We start from the raw sequence: 12931 nt of genomic DNA, 5'->3' as shown, positions 1-12931 counted from the left end.
AAAATTTGCATTTGTAAAATAAAAACACTTACAATCAAGTTATGTGGAATGACACTATTAACAGAAGTAAAAGCAAACACATGGAATTTGAAGTTTTGTTTTATCAAAAGTGGTTAAGTAAAAAATTCCTGTAAGTAAATGAGATATCTTACTGAATAAAATGATAAAGAGTTGTAAAGGAGTTTTCAATGAAAAGAGTAGTAACAGCAAAAGAAATAAATTAAAAATTATTAACAAGTATCTTGTTGTTATTGTTAATAATTCAATAACATTAGTTGAAACATTATCAGTATTGATTTTAATGTTATGTATAAGATCAGTTTACGTTATAAACCATGTGATGAAACAATAAATATTACTGAGTTGGGAATGAATCTGAATTTAATGGTTTTATGTCACTTATGGGTAGCATAAAAAAAGGTAGATTCTAATTACGATGATGAGAGGGAAACATTCAATTCATAAGTTATTTAAAAACATAATTATTATTCATTTTTCTTTTAGCATAAATCATGTTAAAGTTTTGTTCATTTAAGATAGAGCACAGAAAATATTAGTGTTGAATGTAGTTACTTCCACCTTTACATACATCGGGTTATTATAAATATTTTTGAACTAACGAAATAATCTTTAAAAAGATGATATAAAAGGTTAAGTTTATAGATAGAAATATTTCAGGCATTGAGTTTATTTTCAGTTAACATGAGAGGCTTTTTCATTTATAAAAACACCTTTTGTATTTTTGAAATATATTCATCTATATATTTCATTCTAGTGATTTGAGAATAGTAATTTTGTTTTTATTCCTAGGAAATCTAAATGTAAAGCTTTTTTTCAAATTTTTTTTACATTCATTATCTCTTCAAAGTTTAATGTCACCAATGTAACTTGATGGCAAAAAGTATCAGTGGGATTTAAAATGTTGAAAGATGTCTTATAATTGAAAATTCAAGGATTGATTGGTATTTTGTATTACAACTTAGACTTGGGTAAAGGTTTCTAACCTGAAAATAATGATTAGCAATACTCTGAATTAAGAATAGTAGGCTGTTTTTGTTTGTTTGTTTGTTGTTAAACTATCTCTGCTGTGCTAACTGCAGGTTTCAACACCCAATTCTTTGCATGAGAAAGTGTTGACAGATCACTCAGTGTTTTATGTTTGAAATCAGTTACAATGAAGCATTTTTTTCTTTCTTCTGTGCATCGTGAAAAACACAAGTGTAGAATGATTTTAAAGCAAATATAAATTTGATAAGGTCTGCAATTAAGTCTTTTGTATATGTGTTTTTGAACTTAAAAAATAGTACCTCTTTAGATAAGGCTTTAATCATAACAATGTTTATATTAAAAATAGTATTCAAGTAAAAATAAGTAACACTATTAAAAAATAGAAAGATTTGTCTTGGGTTTTACAAAATTCATTGGAAACAACTCATTTACAATTATTGTGATATTTGCCCCTTGATCTTTTATGCTTATGTAAAGAATGTGGATGCAGTTAGATATTTTAAGGTGAGTAACAACGTTATTTTGGAAGTCTTGGCTAAAACCTCGGGAATAGTGTCTTGTATATTGTACCACAAGTAATTCTCTTTTCCAATTAATTTATAAGTAATTGACATTAATTTCAACATCAGTGAAAACATGTGCATGGAAATGAGCAGTTTCATTAATATGACGAAAAATCCTTTGTTGTATTGTGGTCTATGGAGTTTAATGGGCTGGAAGTTTGTCCTACATAATATTGTCTACTATCTAATTAGAATTTTTACACAAATGTTTTCCAAGAAGTATACATTGCTTGTGTGCTGCCACAGGAACAAAGTAAACACCTTTTATATTTGAATACAATTATTTACTTCTGAAAACTAGGTTTAAAGTTTCCTTGAAGCAGTTAACTTGGATAAAGTTATTATTCCCAAAGAAATGAAATGACAAAAATCTAGAGAGGAAAGAAACAGGATCTCCTTATTGAAACAAAAAACAGTAGTTAAGAAATTGAATTTGTTGAACATTTTATCTCAAAATTTGTTTTCTTATACTGCATTTGTTCAGTGTTAGCATTTGGTATTACTTTAATCTAATAGTAGCATAGTGTGTGTGTGTGTGAAGTAAAAAGCCAATAAAGCCCTCAAAGAAAGGTTCCAATAAAGTTACTCTTTCTATAAGTAATAACACTTATTTGTTTTAAACAAGTTCTAACCAGTTTAAAAGTTTCAGTACTGAACTTTTCAGGTGGAAATGTATGTTAATAGGAATTAAGGTGTGGTGAATGATAGATTTAAATGGAGGAAGATCACAAGATGCTCTAATCCCATATGAAGGAACTGGGGGAAGGAGAAGTATATATCAAAACTTGTATAGCATTAATACTTGAAGCACATATTGTTTACTAAAAAAACTATATATTTGCACATAAATATGATATTAGGACTCCAAACACTGAATATTTCAGTTCAAAATCTGTTATCAGTATCAAGTGAAATCATATTATGCTTAAGGTCTGTTGAATTATGGAACATCACTGAAATGTATTATTTTGGTTATCTTCTTGCCATAAAGACTGCTGAGAAACAATGTTGCAACCATTGTTCAGCTGAATGTCATGCCTAAAATAGTATGCGTTCCTGTATTCATATGTGAATACAAATTAAAAATGTGGCGAGTATGTTACAAATTCCAGTATCTAGTCTTTATTTTTGTTTGTCCATAATTCAAGTACCTTCTTGATACTAATTTAATTTATAGGTACTGTTGAAAAATATTGATTTAGAAGAAGTGTTTTGGAAAGGCTATTTATCAGAATGGTTTCTGGTTTAAAAGCATTGGCAATGATATGAGAATTAAGCACTTGTATTCTCTGATATGTGCATGTAGGAAGATTAGAGGTGATTTGATTCAAGCTATCAAAAGATCGAAGGATATGAATAAATTTCTTTTTATAGTGTGACTGGTTTCAAGAAAAGTAAGGTTTGAAACAGTTATTTGAATATTTAAAAGAAGTAAACACAATTAGGATTTTTTCAGCAATACTTAAAGTCAAGGATGGAACAAGGTTAAAGAGAATGCGTGATTCCCTACAAATAATCACGTTACTTTACAAACTAATAATGGTTTTCTGACTGACTTGATGGATTGCTTCATTTGTGCTGTTTTTATTAATTATAGGTGCTTTCATTAAAATTTTGTTCAGTAGTAGGGTGTACTTTATTCTGAAAGATTCTTTATCTAAAATAGAATATAACTTGCAAAGTGTTGGAAAATTAAAATATTTTCTTTCCAATTATATTTGTTGAAGCAATAGGAAGATTAAAAGTGAAACACGTTTAATTTCTAAGAGATAAGGTTAGTTACAAAAAATGATTTGGATATGTGGCACCTGTGTTTCAACTTTTAAAATCTTATTTTAGGTAATTTTCTTAGAATTAATTTCTTCTCACCTCATGTTGTTGTCGAGAGGGCTTGCTTCTCTTTTTTGTTGTATTAAAATGTTTTAATATAGTGTTGCTTGTTGTTATAATTGCATATTTGACCAAACAGTAATTACAGATTTAATTTGGATGCAATAGTCAACATTTTTATGGCATTTTTACTGTAGATCTTGGAAAGGAAAATTTCCTTGATGAGTATCTTATCACTGGGACTATTGGGGCTACGCTTCCATACAGCTGCGATAAAGCAGGGTGTAGAATATGTGAGTAAAATTTCCACATTGCAAATTACACACCAGAATTGAACAAAAAAATTGTTGCTTGGAAATTCACATTTAGAATAAAGAACAAAATGTAGGCCTAGTTTGAGAAGGTAGATTTGAAACAAACGTATTTTATATAATTAAAACTCTAAACAAACGTATATATCTAGAAATGGAAATTAATACATCTAGTGAAAACTTTGTTAATGCCATTTAATCAGATGAGAATCCATGTTTTTAAAAAAACAAATATTGATTAATTTTTTAAATGTAAGATTTTTTAAGTTCTTACATATCATTGACCTTGGCAGCTCTTGTTGCAATGTTTTATGTTTGCTTTAGAAAAACAAAAACACATTTAGATTTAATGACTTTTTATGTATAAAAATTTACTTTACATGGTACTGTTTTTTGCCATTCAGCAAGAACACATTTATTGATTATTTTTCAAAATCTGAAGTGTTAGATATCTTAGAAATATTTTGCCTGCCATAAAATTAAATTTAACCAGACCAAGTACCAGATACGTAGTCACACAAGAAATTTGCAAATCTGGCCTCATAGAAAAAAACTTACAGTGTACCAAAAAGCATGAGGGTTTATAGCAACATATGATATTGCCTGTAATAAAGAGTGGCTTCTGTCTAGCTACACCATTGTGGTCTGTGATACAAAGATAACATCTAATGGTATTGAAACACACTTGCACCTGTCCTGCAACAGTAGTGACCATTTATGTGGGCTATTCTTCTCACATCTCCTCAAAGCATGTAGAATTCACTCTGTTGGTTTTTTTGGGCACCCAGGTTTTAAGTAAATTTGTTTCATAACATAACCAGATTGCCATCTCATTTACTGTGGAATGTAGTTTGCAATTTTCACATGATGTCATGGGGATCATTTTATGTTTGTTTACTTACTTTTAGACTGTATGTAATGAAGTGTTTTGGAATATACTGAACTTTTAAATTACAGGGTTATGGAAACACAGTAAAACTATTTTTCGTTTGTTATTTTTGATATAAAGCTAATGGCACCAAAGTGTAACCAAAACTGTAATGAATAATTTTATAAAAAATCAAGTTTCTTGGAACCATGTTTGGGTAAGACACCAAATATTTGATTGTGGGTCATGTATCTGGCACTTTATGTAAAGATAACACAACATTATTGTACTTGTTGTATAGGCAGCACCAGATAATGACCAGAAGGTATCATGTTTTAAGTGACACTTTATTATATTTGTTATGTACAGCACTGGCCTCTGTTATAGATAGTGATCAGAAGATATGTCTCAACAAAATCCTTCAGTATCGGAGCAGTGTTTTGTAAATGTTTAAAATAATTGTTTTTCTTTGTTTTATTTTCCAGTGGTAATGAAGGTAAAACTTCATAAGAAAAATTATTCCACCCTGCTGAACCAAAAAAAATTTGTAACTTACTGGATAGAAAAGTTGGACAGAGAAACCAGTGGAAGGAAAATATCACTTTTGATGGACTGTACTGGTTGTGATCTCTCAAATATGGTGTGGTTTTCATAGTCTATTAAGTACAAAAACATGTTGTGTAATTGAAATCTTATAATCCCAAAGAAAAAAGCACATGGATAAATATTTGTAAATATTTGTTATAAATTCTAGGTCAATGTTGCAAACAGAAACATAATGGCTGATGTTTACATTTTATCCATAGGGGTTTCTGTTGCAGTAACAAAAAATAAAGTATATGCAAATAAGATTATTACAAAAACGTTATTTCAAAACGTACTTACGTCCTCTGACACTACAGTTGTTACTCAACTCCCAGTTTCCCATCTTTTGTCCATCTGAGCATTGGTCTGATCTTTTCTTGCTTGCATCAGTCTGTTATACCCCACTTAACTGCTCTTGGAGATATCTGTCTTGTGACAATTTCCACCGACATTGTCCTGCTGCTGTAAATAAGCACTTTATTCAGACAAAGTTGTCACTTTTTCGTGACAAAGCATTCACTAGTGTATTTCTCTGTGCTATGATCACTGAAAATATTTTGACAGTTATTCATGTTACCTAGTTGATTTTCCTTTTCACAAAATCCTCATTTGATAAGCCAATATATAGTATGGATTCCTGGATTATCATTTCTGATATGAAGGCAAATCAGGTCTCTCCTCTCCTTCATTGAATGTGTTTTGTTTTGGGTCTTTCCCCAGTTGCTTTTCAACCTGCTTCGTACTTGATGGCCAAAAAGTATGGGAGTGAATGCTGCCTCAGAGCCACCAGAAAGAACACCAATGAACTAAATATATAGCAATTAAAAGAGTCTGAGGCACCATCTCATTACAAATAAGGTCACTGACAGTCTCAAATGAGAATGAGCCTCTACCCTTGATTGTTAAGTGACACCAGATGTTAGGGTTGTAGGGTCATAGTAATCAATACTATGCGACAACTTCCTCCTTCTTTTCCACAATGCCAGTTTCATATGTTTGGACACTCAGATTAGTTTTAACAAAAAATATTTTCACACTGTGTTTTATTTTATAAAAATGTCTAATGGTTAATGGTGTCTATAATATTAAGTCAGAAGTCAAGGAACTTTTGTGAAAATAGTCTGGCAAAATTATATTCCACTGTGAATATAATATAAAAAGTGAAATTGGGCTGTATGGGAAGTGTTTCTCATGTAATTGTGTTTATAGAACATGTTTTATATTGGATAAATTAATATTCTTATAGAAATAAGTGCCACACTCGTTCACACTTTTATTATTGCACTTGCCATTATATTTTACTTTTGGTGAGTATTCGTTTTACATATTTTATGATAATAATCAATAAAAAATAAATCGTCCTTCTCATCTTCTTTGTACAAATGATGTTAAAAATTTTATTATTGTTATTATTATCCCTAAAATAAAAAAATAATTGATTCATGTAAAGATTGATTATAAAGAAATTAAAAAATGGGCCAACATGAGTAAAATTGTAATTCAGAGTAACATTTATTATACTAAAGATATCTCAGATGAAATTAAACTCATTTTATGCACTATAGATAAAGAATAAAATTAATCTGAATAAAAGTTCAGAATTGAATGTTTTGTTTTTCAGAAATAAAACTGGAATGAGGATTTTCAAATATAATAGTAATTACAGGAAATTTTCTTATAATCTGAGTGGCCAAATATGCTAAGTTCACTTAACATCACCTTTTTTTTTTTTTATGTGAGAAAGCGTTTTTGTAAAATGTCCTCTCCAGCCAGAATTTAAATATCCATCCTTTCATTTTCAGTTGACTCCTGAAGCATAAAATTAATGAGAAACAATTTCATGTAAAGTACTACTTGAATTCTAATATTAATTCATGATGTTAGAACAACATATACAAAATTTCTAGACCCTATGACCTGAATGTTTTGAAAGAAGAGTGGGCCTTTACTAATGATACTAACATTGATATTATCATGCTTCTATTTTTTTAGTAATGTAATGATTCTGCACATGACAGTGTGTCACTATGTAAAGACATTTAATTCCATTTCAGGCACAGTTTAATCCACAGATTCAAATCAGATATGTTTTCACACCTCTTTTCTAGAATATAAAATTTAGTTTGCTTTAAACATATGAATACTAAAAACAAATATATACTCCTTGCTTTGAAAAGGAATATTTAAGATCCACCAACTCCAAAGAGATAAAGAAGCAAAATAAATTTGTAAAACTTATGAGTACACTTATTTACTCAATGCACTTCGAGAAAATGAAATGTCATTAGAACTGAGAACATTTTCACAGTTACTGGACCAATGAAGAAATTGAAGTAAACATTGTACTAGCAGTATTAGTTTTATTGGTTATCCCAAAATTGTCAGCTTGCTCTATTTTTCTATCTTTGAATATTATTGCTATATGACACATTATTTTTGTTTAGTTTTTGTAGTCGGTATTGTAGCAGCTGAAGAAGGTTTTATTTGGTATTTCTAAGATTGCTTTGTTTTTCTTTTTTGAATATTATTGGGTCATGACCTTCTCATTTGGTTTGCATGGTTAGTTGAATAGACCCCTGCTAGTACAGCAGTATGTTTCCGGATTTACAATGCTAAAATCAGGGGCTTGATTCCCCTCGGTGGGCTCAGCAGATAGCCCAATATGGCTTTGCTATAAGAAAACACATACACACACACTGGTTAGTTGAAATGTGTATTTAAATGTCCATAATTTGCATTTTTTTGGTATTTTTTTCCATCTTATTTTAATATTGTGATTTATCATAACCAGTTATTTCTACTTTTGAATGGTGATTTGTATTTGGTAATTGATTTTTTTTATTCTTTTTCTAAAATAGGATATGGAACTGATCATGTACATAATAACCCTATTTAAATACTATTTTCCTTTTGCTTTGGGTAAGTATATGACTCACCTTTCATGAATTTATTTATTAGAAATTAATTTAAACTACTATTTCAGACTCTTATCCTCTTGCAAAATGTATGAATGTGATTTATGTGATTCCTGAAGTAAAAATTGGGTGCTGAGCTATTATTTTTTTTACTGCTACTCAGAGTTGTGTAAAATTTCTGGAACTGAAAACAATTTTAAGTGCAATTTTAATATACATAATAAAACTATTGTACATATAGAATCACCAGTTGTTTAAGTTAAGAAATGTTTGTTTAGTATAAGTGGATTTTTCTCATTTTAAACAGTTACCACTGGATTTCTTTGTGCTATAGTAATTTGTAAAGTTAATATAAGTCATTGAATATTTGTATTTCTTTTACCAAAATAGATGTTGTCAGATTAGGCTTAGTGCTTTTTAAAATACCAGAAAATTAAATTTCCATAGCATGCATTGAGTTATTGTCAAGGCATTGCTTAATGCCAGATATTTTTGTTTTATGAAGTAATAAAGTGAGTGTCTGATAAGTGTCACCAGTGACAGAGGGAGTGTTCTGAATGTTTATAATTTCAGAATACATTTTCTTTTGTTATTTTTAACAATTAAACAGTAATAATCCTTGTCACTTAAAATAAAAACGTTACATTAAATTAATAATATTGTTTTTGTTTTGTTTCCTGTTGAATTCGCTTTGGCAGATAAAAGCTTTAGTAAATTAAAAAATTAAGAAGTAATGTTGAACATAAACAGGCCAACAACAACTTAGTTCATTTGCAGTTCTTTCCATGGATTATGAAACAGCAAACTTATTATATTTCTTAAGTACATAACTAATATTCTCTTTTGTTTGGATGTTCAATGTGATATCTTTACTCCTGCATTACTTGGAATTAACATGGTGAACATTATGGTAAACTGTACTTTAGTATCAGACTGTTCGATATGAAATGTTGGATTTCCATGTGCAAATTTGAAACTCCATTTTTAGTGGCTGAAAAAGAAACATTATTGTAAATTTGTCAGAATAATATAGTATACTATCTGGTTCATTTCAAACACACAGCGTTGGTTTAGGAGATTTTGTTCTGGTAAGACAAGCCTTGAAAATGAGCATTGGAGCTGCCCTTATACATCCATTAATGTGGAGGAACTGAAGGCTTTAGTTGAATCAAACACCTACCAAACCATGAAAGAACTTGCAGACAACCTTAATGTTAAATATCCGACAGCTTCCCAATATCACGAAGCAATTGATAAGGTGAAAAAGCTTGATATATGGATACTTCACGAATTGATTGAAAAGCCATCAAACGAGATGAGTTGAAATTTGCTCCTCACTTCTTGCGCCCAACAAAAATCACTTGTTTTTCCATAGAATTGTCACCGATGATTAAAAAATGGATTCTTTATGACAATCAACAACAATTTGAATGGTGGCTTAGCTATGAAGAAGAATCAAAACCAGCACTTCACCCTTAAACGTTTATTGTCAATGTTTAGTGGTCATCATCAGGAGTGACCCATTATCCCAAAAAGAAACAATCACAGCAGAGAAATATTGTTGTGAACTAGAAATTATGCATCAGTAGTTGCCATAAAAATATCCAACAATAGTCAATTTTAGTGGACTCATGTTGCTTCATGACAATGCTCAACTTCATGTCTCATGCATTACTGTCGAAAAGCTAAATAACCTTCAGAATGAAATTTAAATCATTTACTATATTCAACAGGTCATTCCGTGAGAGATTATCACTTATTTGTTTAAACATTGGGACATTTTTTAAAGGATCAACTTTGCAAACCAAAAGTCTTTTGAAACTGCCTTCAAAGATTTTATTGCATTAAAGGACATTCAGTTCTTTAAAGGTGGCAACTCATTGGTAAAAAAAGAAGAAGCTTATTTTGATTAAATAAATTAAACAACAAAGTTTCACATTTTCCTTTAAATATCTGGCATTTCACATGCAACAACTTGACAATTAAGAGTAGAAAAAGTAAATGATTTGAAAGGATTTTTTTAAACATTATTGCTTTAACTAAAATTTATTGGGACCATAATTTTTGAGGCAAGTCACAATTCCTAAGAGTATAACATATGGCATTTTTGATGAGCCATTTTGAAACATTTGTTTGAGTATCTTTGTCAAAATTATAACAGCACTTTAGTTATGCTTTTCTAATTTATTTTAAGAAACCTTTATAAGGTATTAAATGCTTTATTGAGAAGTGTTATTACCTTTTATAAAGCAACATCTGATCAAATTGTTTTGCTTTATTTCTCAGGTTACATATATATCTATCAAATGCCTTGGTTGTTTAAAGGTATGTTTGTTTTTGTTTTTCATATTTGTCCCAGCAAACATGTAACTAAAAATGTAGTTTACTTGAGAAACTTGTAGTTGCTGTAGATGGTTACGTTATGGCTAGGCCATTTTTACATATTTTTATTTTTGTATTATAGACGCCTTGTATTTGCTTGTGATTTGAAATTTATTTTTAGGTTGGGGTTAAATATGTTGGTTAAAACTCTATGAACTTTTACCAATTTGTTTTGCATTACATGGCAGGTATTAGATACTGTTGTGTATCTATAAGTAGCTACTATGTAAAGTCTAGTGATTGTTACTTATTGTGGTGTGAATTTTAACAGCTGTGATGTGAATCTAGAGTAAGGTTAATGTTAATCTAAATGTGCAAAGAAGTTAATGTAATGGGTATAGGCCATAACATGTACTTGATTCTATTTATTGGAAATATATGGAAACTAAAAGAATGGTTACATTGTTAGGAAAGTGAATTCTAAGTGTAATTTCAGCAGACTTAGTTTAGGAATCTGACCTAGTGATCATCTCAGTCGTGCTAAGAGTGTACTTAGTGGATGTTTGAAGACACTTTTTATTATTTCAGCCTTTTGGAAGATTGTAAAGATCAGGCTACCAACGAAAACAACCAGAATATTTAAGTTTATCAACAAATCGTCTATCAAAAATTATATAGCTCTTGACCAGCTGCCTCTCTACCTGGGAGGTTCTGTATGTGTACTTTACTTTTTTATATTTTTGAATAAGTTTTTCAAGTGCAAAGTCTTTGGCAGTTATTTTCTACTTTTTTGTCTGTTTTCATTCCTCTGTGTGAATATGTAATTACCAAAGGAAAACAAACACTCAAAATATTTTCATGATGTAAGCTGTTAATAATAGCAGCACAAAATGTGTATTTAAATGACATGTTGAAATGTATTGTTTGTATTTATAATTAAGCTTGACAGACTAACAGAAGCATCGACTTATATAATTAAACCATATGTACTTCATTTAGGGAAGTTCATATTTTTTATTTGAACTTTGCTGAAGTGACACCAAAGTTGTGTATATATACCTGCAAATCAATTTGTAAATTATTGATTGAAGTTGTATAAATAAAACTGTGTCACTGCAGTATGTATTTATGTAAGTGTTTGTGTATAAATGAATTGTAAAACTTTCTAATTAAATACAGATCTAAAGGTGTTATTTAATGAGATAATGCATATTAATTATATGGACTACAATTTCCAATTATTTAAAACTGTATCTGACATGTTTCAATGAATAATGATAGATTTACTTGGAAAAGATTACTGCAAAGATAACAGTAAATCAATTATGCCATCTTCTCAGTATGTAATAAAATGTTCATTGATTCAAACCAGCACTCTTATAAATTTAAAAAATAGTTTTTTTTTTTTTTTACATAGTGTACCCTAGATTATGCTATAATGCAGTCAGATAGCAAACAAAGTGAAAAAAAGGCAAGTATTAATTTATTGGGTCTTTTAATGTTTTCTTTTTATTTCATATTATTCGCTCTCTTGGTTTAGCATAGGGAATATGTAATTCACTAATAAGTTTTAGTTCAATTGGTATGGTAAAATTTATTTATTGGATACAAAGTAAGAAAACAAATTCTGATACAGTACATATCTTCTCTCACAAGATAAACTTTTCTTATTCAATGCTCTGCCCTCTGTGTACGAACTTTATGCATACCACAAGCCTTCCACTTCTCTCCCTGTTTAAATTACAATATCTCACTATATTTCCCGTGTAAATTATCATGTGTCACCTCTTAACCAATTGTAGCATGATATGCTCACGTTACTTGACTCCCTCTACAATCCACGATCAAACCATCACTTCTCATTTGACACTGTTAGAATTCATTTGCACCCTACTGTGTGGTTAGTGCTTCCAATATGATAAATAAGTTTCTTAAACATAAAGTGATTACCTTCTGTCTTTATTTTCATTCATTTCACCAATGATAATATTTATCAGTTCATTCTTGTAACTATATTTTTCCAGTTGAATTTCTTGTGCAGTGAACTCAGAAGTTCATGTTACCACTTTGGGAGTCACACCAGCATTGCTTTTAACCTGATGGTGGATTTATCTGCTTTTATTCATCAAGAGATCGAATGCTACATGGGTCAACCTTTGTCCCCAGACATTGTCCAGGTTCCTCCTAAGTTGGCTGAATCTATGCAGAAAGACGAGGACTTTGATCCTCTTTTCCAACCTCCAGAGTGTGCCCTTTCTTCTCCTTCACAGCCTGGGAAATCATCTTGACCTAAATTGTTCTTTACCAATTTTGTTTCTCATATTTGTAGGAATTTGTCCCTTTCGCCTATCTCTTATTCACCATGTTTTTTGTTGTTCCTTGAACAAGCTTTTTACTCATTTTTTGGTTTTTCATCTCTCCTCTGATATTTGAGTACGTGCTCATCAGTTTGTCTCACAATAAAATAAAGAAAGCAGCATTCTTTTCTCCCCTTCAAGGACTTCTGATTAGTTCACTCTCTCTTATCAT

General features: G+C 30.1%; 1 protein-coding gene across 1 annotated transcript; it reads left to right on the top strand.

The window, feature by feature from the left end:
• The first annotated feature begins 3478 nt into the window (after window positions 1-3478).
• On the top strand, window positions 3479-12690 carry LOC143227390 (motile sperm domain-containing protein 2-like). Its single transcript, XM_076458841.1, has 7 exons — window positions 3479-3694; window positions 5066-5220; window positions 8024-8084; window positions 10367-10405; window positions 10991-11115; window positions 11820-11873; window positions 12427-12690. The coding sequence occupies exons 2-7, from the start codon at window positions 5071-5073 to the stop codon at window positions 12688-12690; spliced, it is 693 nt and encodes a 230-aa protein (XP_076314956.1). The 5' UTR covers window positions 3479-3694; window positions 5066-5070.
• The last annotated feature ends 241 nt before the right edge of the window (window positions 12691-12931 follow it).

The sequence above is a fragment of the Tachypleus tridentatus genome, chromosome 9, assembly GCF_004210375.1.
Source record: "Tachypleus tridentatus isolate NWPU-2018 chromosome 9, ASM421037v1, whole genome shotgun sequence".
Lineage (NCBI taxonomy): Eukaryota > Metazoa > Arthropoda > Merostomata > Xiphosura > Limulidae > Tachypleus > Tachypleus tridentatus.
Note: the sequence above shows the minus strand (reverse complement) of the source record. Positions and strands in the feature narration are given on the sequence as shown.

Excerpts from the sequence above, each read along its gene's own strand:
- LOC143227390 (XM_076458841.1), top strand. The coding sequence starts at position 5,071 with ATGAAGGTAAAACTTCATAAGAAAAATTATTCCACCCTGCTGAACCAA. Across the intron at positions 5,221-8,023 it reads GTTGTGATCTCTCAAATATG|GATATGGAACTGATCATGTA; the intron begins GTGTGGTTTTCA and ends TTTCTAAAATAG. Across the intron at positions 11,874-12,426 it reads GCAAACAAAGTGAAAAAAAG|TTGAATTTCTTGTGCAGTGA; the intron begins GCAAGTATTAAT and ends ATATTTTTCCAG.